Raw genomic sequence first — 11213 nt, 5'->3', positions numbered from 1 at the left:
GATTAACATGTTTTAAAAACAAAACTACAAAATATGCTGTAAAGGACAATGAAAAGATCTAAAGTCTACTCGTGTGAGGCAGAAACCATGGGGGAACGATGGCAGATTACACCAGTGACACAGAGATGGGAACTAATTTTGTGGGAGGAGAGAGAAGAATATAAATGGGGGGTTGATCAATTATAGCATCTCCCGCCTGTTGGCTGCAACACAACAAAAATAAGTAGTAATTCTTCAAAGCAGATGTACACAAACCTAAGCAGGATTTAGCTTCTTTAATATTCGAATGTAAAAAGTCTGCTGTCCGCAACTCTTTAAACCCAGCTACGACTTGGGAATTCATGAGAGATTCTGACTTGCGTCTCTCCCTTTTCTTGGATGAGAAGTGATTTAAAGAGGGAACACTAGAAATCCAGAGAATGTTGAATACTTCCAGCCTCCCATCAAGTTTCCTCTCTCCAGTTTTAGATAAGCTCTGTCTCCTTTCTCCATCTGAATCAGAACTCCATTGCTAGCAGCTTCTCGGGTCACATCTTGGTCCCCTGCAAAGGCAGAAATCACTGGCCACCCATTTAGCATCAAACTCACCTAAAGAGCAAGATAAAACAAAGCCCTCTGTCAATTAAAGTCAGACAACGACACCACCGGGGCTCGCCTAGCAGGCGAAATGCTTAGTTAAGAAACGGCTTCTTTTGACAGCTGAAACTCCAGCCCCATAAAAATGAAACATCAATCTGAACCCAGCGAAGGTATGTGCTCTAAAGGAAGAAGCCTTTCACCGCTGTTTTAGACCGACAACCACATCAAAACATCCAGTGCATATAAAACAGGACATTGATCCTATTTTGAAGAATTTCAATAGGGTGCCTGTGTTTTCAGGCTATGAAAAGAGGTCTGCTCATACTTACTGAAAGATGGCTTTATGCAAAACCTCAGAGACAGCGAGGAGCAGAGCCACAGCCGCCAGAGTCAGCGCGTTTGAAGCGTATTCAAGAGGTAGTTTTCCTTTGTTAGGCAGCAAAGACAATGTGCCACAACACAGTCAATAAGCTCTGCTCAGCTCACATTAATGATCCCGGTACTGCAAACCTCACATTGGTCACACACTACCTGCCCAATCTGGAGGTGTGAAGCTGCTGACACCAGAACAGTGCTGTATAGCTGTACATTCACCTTTGCAATGTGCATTGCTATGCAGACAGATTTCCTGTCTAGGTTATGCTACCTGGCTTCAGGCCGGTAATTTATTATCCCTACCTAGACGTGCATATGCATTGAATCACATACAAAAGACGCGTATAGGGTATCTGCAAATACACATATAGAGCTATATTCATTATTGTACCCTTGTCATAGGCGCCTCCCTGCACTACAAAACCTTCTGCCACCCTAGAGCAGGTGAGGAGCCCGCCGGGGCCGCGGTTCCCACGGGCTCTGTGCAGAGATGCTCCCCACGGCGCTCTGCGGCTCGGGACAGCCCGGGGAATCGGGCGGGCTGGGACAGGGCGGCCGTCAGGGGTATCACCTCCTGTCCCGGGACGGCTCATGCGAGCAGGGGCCGGCCGGAGGCCTGATGGGGCTGCGCGGCCCGATGGGGCTGCGCGGCCCTTTGGGCACTGTCCCCTCGGGCGGGGAAGCGCCGGGAGGTCTGCGCTCCCGACGGCGGCTCAGGGGTACGTCCCTGCCCCGCCGCCTGCACCGCCCCCGTCCCCGCCGGGCGGCGGACCCGGTCCGCTCCCTCCCGCGGTGCCCGCGGAGCGAGGCGACGGCGCCTGGGGCTGACCTGGATGGTTTGCCTGTTGTACACTTTCACCACGTGAAAATTAAAACTGTAAATCCCTTTCCTGGGCGAGATAAAAGTGCTCCGCTCCGAGTCGAAGTTGCTGCCGATATTCACTAGTACCTGGAAGGGAAGGGCACCGTCAGCACCTCCGCGAGGCCGCCGCCGCCGCCCAGCCTCGCTGCCTCGCGGCCGCCCCGGCCCCCAGCGGCCCCCCTCCCGCGGGCAGGGCCCCGCGCCCCCGGCCCGGCCCCCCCACCTTCCCCGGCAACTTCTCTCCTGCCGTGGCGGCGCGCCCGCCTCACCTGGTCGAAGTATATGATCATGGTGCGGTTGCTCATCTCGGAGGGCTCGTGGTTGGTGCTGCGGATGGCGGAGAAGGCGACCTTGGCGCTGCCGGAGCGCACGGAGATGCCGAGCGCCGTGCCGGTGGGGTCAGAGGTGGGGTTGGAGTCGCACACCACGAGACACTTCCCCTCCAGCACGATGGGCTCCGTCTCGTTCTGCCCGCACGCCAGCCACGCCGCGCCCAGCAGCAGCCCCAGCCCCAGCCCCAGCCCCGGGCCTCGCATGGCGCCGCGCTCCCTTCGCTCCGCGCCGCTCCGCGCCGCGCACGGGCGGCACGTCCGGACTCCGCTCCGCTCGCTCCCTGCCCCGCCGCGCTCTCAGAGCGGGGCCGAGAGCGCCCCGCCGGGTGGGAAGCGGCCGCGAGGAGGCACAGGAGCGCCGGCACACATAGCGCGGGGCGGCGCGGTGCGGTGCGGGGCTCGACCGGTGCGGTGCGGTGCGGAGCCGCCCGCCGCGCCGCGCGGGGCTGAGGGAGGCGGCGGGAGGCGGCGGCGCTGCCGGGGCTGCCGGCGAGCACAAAGACGGCGCGGGGCGCGGCCCCGCCTCCCCACCGGCCCCGCGCTGGCGTCAGCGCCCCGCGCCCGCCCCCGCCGCGCCCGGCCCAACCGGCGCCCGCCGCGCGCCGCCGCCGCCAATGGCCGCGCAGTCCGTCTCCTGCCACCTGACGCCGCGGCTTTTGTTAGGCGGCGCGGGCGCGGGCGCGGGAGCAGGTACCGAGCAGCCGCCCGCACCGCAGCGCACCGCGCAGGTAGGAGCGCCGGGGCGCGGCGGCACCGCGCGGGGCTGTGCTGGGCGGCGCGGCGGGGGGCGCGGGGCGGGAGAGGCCCCGCGGAGCGGAGGGGCCCGCGGCAGCTCGGCGAGGACCGGGCTGTCGGGCGAAGCTGGGCAAAGCGTGGCTGAGGGCCCGGGAGGCGGAACGGGGCCGCGGCTCGCCGGTTTGCTCCTGGGCGAGGAAGGCTGAACGGACCCGGGCTGCTGGGCGGCGGGGCAAAGGCCTGCCGCCGTCTCCGAGGAGAAACAGCATCACTGGGTGTGCTCTGAGCCGCGGACCGCCCCGCCCCGCCGCGCCCTCCCCGTCGCAGATGGCACCGAGGGATGCGGTGCAAAGGGTTCCCCTTCCCGGGTTGCCCGATCTCCACTGTCTCCTTCGTCCGCCTCGTTCACATCCCAGGGAGGAATGAAACGCAAGTGCCTCCGGCAAGGCTTCCCGAGGAAGAAACTTTAAAAGCACAGAGAGACTTTTCTGGCCGTTAGGGAAAGTCACAGCCCTGGTGCCTGCCCTGCCGGTGCTTCGTGCCCTGTCCTCGGATGGCTCCAGCCTGGAGCGCGTTTTTTAGGGCCGTTGTTATTTCCTAAAGTGCAAAGATTGCTTTGTCTTGGTGGACATCTGACCAGTGTTCATTCTGGATGAGCTGTCGAAAAATCATAGTCCGGGATTGCAAAAGAAGAGATTTCCTGATGAACCGTTAGAAACAAATCACTGGAACAAAATAATTTTCTAACTGGCAGATCTGTTTGCAGGATTAAACTTAGATTCAGAGATAAAAGCTTACGTGGAGTTTGTAGCATCCTCTCTGGGAAATTTAATATCATCCAAAACTGGGCTCCAATGCCAATCATTACGAATTTTGGTAATGGCTTTAATTTATTTTATTGTGCTGTTCTGATTGTGCTATTCGTAAGATTTTATCTGGCAAATTGATCTCTCTCTAAAATCTACTACAAATAAAACTTTATTCATGTTACTGCCCCGCTAAGTTAAACGTGTGTCTGTAAAGTTGCTCAGACAGAAAGAAGCCTGTGAAGTATCAGAGTTTGCCCGTGGGTTGGCACTGGCTGGCTCCGAGGGGACGGGATGTTGTTGTAACCAATGGCATCATACCTCAGGGAGGATCAAAACGCCCCGCGCTTTATTACAGACGTTCAGCAGTGAAGCAGTCTGGAAACCAATGCAGTGGCAAAGTTGTTATAGTGGTCAGAAAATGAATTGGAGAGGTAATAAGACAGAAACAAAACCTCTCCTGAGAAGTGGAAAATGAGATAAAAGGGAGTGGGGGGAGTCACAACCTGTTAGAAGGTGTGTTATATTTTACTTCAAGACACATTTATAATGTATTATTACTGCTGACCTTAACTGAGTCACAAGTCAGAATCAGAAACTTTTTTAAAAATAGAATTAATATTTCTAAAAATAAGTAAGCATTTTGCATCCTCGTCAGTACTGGCGAAATGACATGGGGAAATGCAAACTGAAAGAGCACAACTCTGCCCTTTTAATGTTTTTGAGAGCTTGACTTGTGTTCTTCCACTATGTATGGCTCTTTATTATGTAAAATACATATATTTCTCTTTTAAGACACTTCTTGTGCATGACAGATAAGTCAATTTTCTTGTGCTATAGAGCTTTTTATTTGTAGCTTGCTGATTTGAATCCAGGAGGGATTTCCCTCCTGAGCTGGAAGTCGATGTTTTGTGGTGACCCCCCTGGGAGGAGGCAGGGTGCACCATCCTCCCCCTGCCACCTCGCCCGCTCCATGGGCTCTGACAGACAGAGTTAACAGAACAAGAACAGACGAGCCTGGAAAAACGAACAAATCAGTCCCTTTTACCAGAAGCCCTGTTCCTCACACAGGAGGTGGGCGGGCAGGCAGGAGGGGGATGCAAAGTTTCCTGTGCCAGACACCATCGTTGCCACAGACTATCAGTCTTGCACACTTGACTGGCACTGTAGCACCCAGCTTCTGCAGTTCTGCCTGTGATAAAGTAACACCAGCCACGCAGATTAGACGTTACTTCGTTTTCATTAAATGTCACACGCAGCGCTAGGCAGTTATGTTGATTTTGTCTGTATTGACAACAGCCTCTGACTGGAACTGCGAACAAAGAAGAGACGCTCAGCAGGAGGATGTAGATACTGATTTATAAGAACATGGCGTAATTAGTGATGCGTGGCAGAGAGCTCCCAAGCTAGGAGTGCAGGTTTGCAAATCCGGATGTTTACAGAGGGCCAGGAATTACATTACCCCATCTAATTACAAACTGTCTTGTTAATCAATGCCATTGAGATACAACAGGGCAATTGTCATTCAGATACAATGTGAAGGGTGTCAGGGTATTAAACTCTGATAGATGTTGTAGATATTAGACTGAAACTAACCTATTTCTCAACTAGAGCTCTTTGTTTGTTTGATGTTTGCTTTTAAGAAAGACTTTTGTGGATATGGAGAAAATGTGTGAACTGTCCATTGCACCATAACTAGACATGACCTCGATGTTGACAGATTGACCACAGACTTAGTTTTTAGGACTCCCCTAATGTTTCACCAATGGTTAAAGAAAACAAACAAACAAACAACTTGGAAATAATCTGGAGGGAAAAAATAATGGAATGATCCTCATAAGTTTCTGAAGAACTGCTTCAGGACTGGTTACTATCCCACTCAGATCACGAGAGAGTTGCTTATTTTGTTCCAGAAAAAAAACATGGAGAGACCAAAATAACCTGGTTTTGCCTCTTACAGAAGCAAGTTTAAAGCTCAGAGGTACTGAATCATTATCTGTAGAAACCAAAATAGAGTTTAGCCACAAAGCAGTTTAGCCATCATGAGCAGCAGCAGCAGCATTACCTGCCCTGCATTACACTGTCAGTGAGCCTTAATCCTGTTTTAGGAAAATCATCTTTAGAAACCCAATCTAACTAGACATTTAACTTCAGCTTCACTTATAAAGCAAGCCTCTAAGGGGGGCAAGCATAAGCTTCTCTGAAAACAAATACAGAGAAATCTACTGGAAACCTTTATTTTTCCTTTGAGGGAATAATTTATCAAAAGTTTAGCTAGCTGTGTATAAAACCATCTTTTCACAGACTACTTGCCTTTTGATTTAATCCTTTTTGAGTAAGAAATGCAAGGTCTGGCCCATAACTGGATAACTAATATGAAATGCAGTTTGTTCACAGTTCTGAAAATGCAGTTTGTTCACTCCTATATTAGTTTATTAAGTATAAACAGCAAAAAGCAATTCAGGGATTTATATATGCCCATATAAACTTAAGATACTTGTCTTCCCAAGCATCTGCTGGGATTCTGTACAAAGTCTGAAGATGTGTGAAAATGAGATTTAGAGCAAAACAGCTCTTGCTAGTCCGTGCTGTGCACTATCTACAACCGTCTGATTTGCTGTTGTGAGAGAGGTTTGCATGAATTTATGGTGATTTGCTTATGGTGTCACCTTCAGCTTCCACAGCAAGCAATTAAGGTATTTCAAAGAGCAGACTGAGTTCACTGAGAGAGTGCACAGCAGGAGCAGACAAACTGTTAAGGTGCCATCCAGCAGAAATTATCCGTAATGTTCCACACCCTGTAGAAAAAGAAAGGCCACAGAGACTTGCCGTGCGACATGCCTGCCAGTGCAGGTCGTACAAGGCAGAGAAAGGACAGAAAATGGCACAGACAGGCTGGTTCAGGTACCAAGGGAGAACGCTACCAGGCTAAGGGAATTCTCTCGTGATCGCTTATGGCTGCAGAAGAAAGATGGCATGACTGAGGGTAAAATCCATGGGTAGCATGGACACCTAAAGAGTGCATGTGCTTTCTGAGGTGTGTACCTGAGAATAACTGCCAGGTGATCATCTGTGTATGTTCACATCCAGAAGTTCTGTAACTTTATTTGACCAAATGAAACCAGATTGCTTTCCAAAATTAATCATGCACTCTTTCCTGCCGAAAATTGCTCTGATTTTTACTTTCAGATCTCACTTCTGGCCAGAGAATATCACACAAAATAAGCTTAGTGTTTTCCCTGTACCTTCATGTGTTTTGAAAGGATCAAAAAGATTGTGATAAAATGTTGAAATAAAAATTTACCTTTTGCAGTTCGCAATCGTGGCAAACCTCAGTCTCAGAAGTAGGAATTTTTCATAGATACGGGTAGTTGCAAACAGGTCAAAGGGGAAACTGTTCAAAGTGGGGATTGCAGCTGTAAATGAATATGAAATTATCTTCCTTGAAGGATCATTGGGCTGCATAGATATTGGGGTTTGTATATTTTGAAGAACAACACAGTTTATTAAGGTAATGTGGATAATGTCGTCTGCTGCTTTTTATTGACTGCCTGCAATACAGTATTTGACTTCTAATCTCCCATTTATATGTTACACAGGGCTACTTTAAAACTGGGAAAAAAATATTAGCTCACTGCTAAAGATATTTGAAAACACCATCCTTGAGACAACTACTAAACATCCTGGTTTATACAACCAAAATTGTCCATAAGTAGTATAGTTCTGTCAAGCTTTTCTTTTTTTTTTTTTTTTAAAAGTAACACTGGATTTCAGTCTTACCTTAAGAGGTATCTGCTTCACAGTTAGATGTCTGTTGTTGTATTTACTGATAACACACACTTTAATTCATTACTTGGAAGGGATATTACCAGGTTTTCTTCCAGGTACAAAAAATTCCTAAGTGAGCAATGGTGCCAAAGTCAGGAGCTTGATTTGTTTTTCTTGTTGTAGACTTCTGTCAAAGCAAGTGAATTGTTACAAATAAATAACTCAAACTGGAAATTAGTCGCCATCCAGATAGGTAATTATATTTTAACAGGGCAAAATCCCAACCCAAGCTGCCAGAGAACACTCAGATAAAGCCAGCATGGGTTGGAACAGCATGTGTGCTCACTGTAATTGTAGATGTGGCCACCTCGGTCATGCTGCCTCTTCAGACTTAAAAGAATTAAGACCAAAGCTGTCCAAATGTTAACTGAAACTCCTAATAATTAGGGGTTATTAGAGGCTGTTGGCTGGCTTTATTTTCTACTGCAGTACTCTTGTATTTGTGGATTCTATTTATACGCAGAATTAAGGCCTCTGTTTGAACAGGTAATCCAATCTCCTCTGTGTAACTTAGCCAATGACTTTATTTTTTTTCTCTGGCCTTTAATTTTGGCTGTGTTTCAGGATGTACAGTGAAACTGCAATACTAAAAATAATCTCATTCAATATATTTTATCTGAAAGGATAATCCAGGTCAGTTTACAAATATTGGGTAAAATTCTGAATATTTTTTACTTACGGAGGAAGCACCAGAGGTGCTGACAGGAACTTCTCTGTGTGCATCCTTCCCTCTAGTGGCTGCTCTTCTCAAAGAAAAGTAGCAAGGCTTCAGTACTTCTTCTGTATTAGGTACAAAGTGACGGGTACAGGATGGAGGGAAGCTAGTCAGGAAGGAGACGAGCAAACACAAACTTTTATGTACAAGGAAATTCAGATCTCGTGATAAGCCATATCAAGACAGGGATGTACAGCAAGAGCCATGGATTTGGCAACATTTTTGTGAAAAATGCAATGTGTTCTTGAAAGATGACAGTAGTTGTGATCACTCACATGCAAGACCAGCTTCTCAGCCACTTCACAGTCTCTCACACCGATCCTTTTTGCTGGCCAGTCTTGTTTTCCCGTATTCCCAGTGCTTGCAGGACTCACGGAGTCAGAAAATACATCAGTAACAGCCCATAAACCAGCTGTCCTTCTTGTATCCCTTCCATACATTTTTTCTCCAGTCTTCTGCATACTTTTTCCCTTTTGTCTGTCCCTTTCTCTTCAGCAGCAGTAAACCCAAATCCAAGTCTCCATGTCCATAGCTTACTGTGCTGCTACTCCTGCTCTGAGATTAGTGCCTATCATACAACCCATCACCTCTTCCCAAATTGCTATCAAAGTGATGAGTCAAAACCACAACTGTTGGGAGGATGAGGTGGCTGAGACAGCGCTGCAGAAACATGGCTACCTCTAGGTAGAAAACAAGGCTGCAAGGGTAGCACATGGAATACTTCATAAGGATTTATTTCTTGTCTGCACACAGCATGCAATGAAGTCCATGCACTGTGTTGCATCTCTGGCCAGCTTTTCCAAGTGTTGAACCAGGGACTCTGTGGCATTTTAACACCTCAAATGGAGTGGATAGGCTGAAAAAAAAAAAACAAAAAAACAGAGGGGGAGAAAAAACATGCTGGAATTTCATTCAGGTCTCATATGGATGCCAAACCGTGAGAGTTTTCCAGCCCTTCAGCTGGAGACGTCTCTATTCCTCTCTACTTACTCTCATCCCTTTGCTTTCTTCAATTTTTACTAGTTTTGTAGCAGGGTTACTCTCTGCAGCCAGACTCATTTATTCTAGCTCTGAACAGAACGGTCCAGGTCCTTGTAATCTATAGTAGCTGGGAGATGATTCCTCAACACTTGTCATTCACTGCTCTGACAGTGTATGATAACAAAGGCTATTGGATTCCTCCCCTTTTTCACTGCGCATATTGGACATATGTGGTACTCGGCACAGAAACTATTACAGGGCAAACCCAGGATGCATCCCAGGGTGCATTTCCATGAGAAATCAAAATCTAACAGGACAATGATGACTACCAGATCTAAGGAGTTAATTTTTAATTATAAGTTACCAGCAATTAAAATCCTGATATTAACATTTCAATAAGAGCTCCTCCTTCCGAGTAACTAATTTGTTATTCAACCAGTTAAAAATGTCTATAGCCTTCCCAGCAGAATTTAGACCAACCTGTGATTAAAGAATAAATCTTCAAAATAATGGATTACTTAGAAGATCTGTGAACTTCTACTGGGACAATTCTTGCTGCATTTATTTCTCTCTAGGTTTGGATGGGAAAATTATTAGTAGTTATGTGTATTTTCAGCAAAAAAGTAAAATAGTAAATCCCATCAAACACTGACTACAGCTACTTTTTATCATAAAATTTTACAAATTCCCCACCAGTGAGCTCATTAGTGTAAATGATAGAGCCTTATCTCAGGGTTTAAAGTCAGCATTTTTCCTTAGCTACCAAACAGCCTCTTTTCTTTCATGACATGGTAATGGAGGACTTTATTCCAGAGAGCAGGGAAAACATTCCTCTCCGTTCTTGCAGGGCAATCAAATAGGGCTGGTAAAAACTAAGCAGACAGTGAGATTTCAGTGCTGTCAGTATCCTTCTGGAAGCCTTTTCTAAAAGAAGCAGAGCCTTTGCAAGGGAGAGAAGTGCACAGAGCACCGCAGGCATGTTGTGAGGGGCAGATGTCGAGGGAAGACAGAGAAGGAAGGCTATTTCTAAGGAAAGTAGTAAGCTCTCCCTATTCTACCCTCCAGAATCTTTGTCACATGCAAGCATTACATGACGTACAGATTAGTATCCCAGGATAGCATCAGTATTGCTCAGCACACAGTGGTACCTCACCAGAGCTGGGAAACTGTGGAGTCATGGTGGCAAGAGGCACAGGTGGTGGAGGTCTCCTCCTCACTTTCCAGGAGCACCTGCAAGTGGTAAGAGGAATGGGGATGAGCTCTTAAAGACACTGGCAACTACAGATAAAGATAACGCTTAAAAATTTTCGGTTGAAAATGATGACTTCAGTGACAGAGAAAGGGGAAAGGGAGGGCAAAACCCTGAGTACCAACCAAAATCTCGTGACTTAATGGCTGGATACAACTAGCCTAGTAACTGTAGTGTAAACCTGTAAGCCAGCATACAAACGCTGTTCTGTACCGCTTATCAAACTCTGCTTTTTATGTATAGTGATCTCTTGCACTCACTACAGTACATCAAAATAACTCTAATGAACATGGTCGAAGGCTGAAGTGGAACTGTTCAGAGGGCTTGTTGTGTTCGGGTTAGCTGTTCAGAAAGCAGGAGGTCATTATGTCCGGTGTTCATCTACTGCTTTCTGAAACTGTAATATAGCAGATTTCTACCTTCTGAACACTCCTGGTATTTTAAAGAGTTGTTTTTAGCTCTGAATGAGAGACCCATCTTCCAGTACTCATTCAGGCAAAATCCCGTCCAGCTCCCGGCAGCGCTGGGGAGCCTAGCTCGCATCTGCACCCGCAGCTTCCTGGGGGCCGAGCGGGTGCCTGGCGTGCTGGGCCCCTGGCAAGGGCCAGCGGGCTCCCGCGGCTCTGCTCTGACCGCGGCAGCAGGCAAGCCGCAGGGCAGTTTGCTTGAGTGACACGAGAGGGAAAACACGATGGCTGCAGACTGGAGAGCCTTTTCTGGCGAAAGGCGAGCAGTCTCCAGCAGCACAACA

General features: G+C 47.9%; 1 protein-coding gene across 1 annotated transcript; it reads right to left on the bottom strand.

The window, feature by feature from the left end:
• Window positions 1-390: 390 nt before the first annotated feature.
• CBLN1 (cerebellin 1 precursor) lies at window positions 391-2352 on the bottom strand. The gene is made up of 3 exons (XM_086621010.1): window positions 2086-2352; window positions 1784-1903; window positions 391-588 (listed from the first exon to the last, which is right to left on the bottom strand). Exons 1-3 carry the CDS (start codon window positions 2350-2352, stop codon window positions 391-393), a joined length of 585 nt encoding a protein of 194 aa, XP_086477136.1.
• Between the last annotated feature and the right edge of the window lie 8861 nt (window positions 2353-11213).

Source organism: Tauraco erythrolophus, chromosome 15 (genome assembly GCF_009769465.1).
Source record: "Tauraco erythrolophus isolate bTauEry1 chromosome 15, bTauEry1.pri, whole genome shotgun sequence".
In the NCBI taxonomy this organism is placed as follows: domain Eukaryota; kingdom Metazoa; phylum Chordata; class Aves; order Musophagiformes; family Musophagidae; genus Tauraco; species Tauraco erythrolophus.
This window is presented reverse-complemented; position numbering and strand designations above follow the sequence as displayed.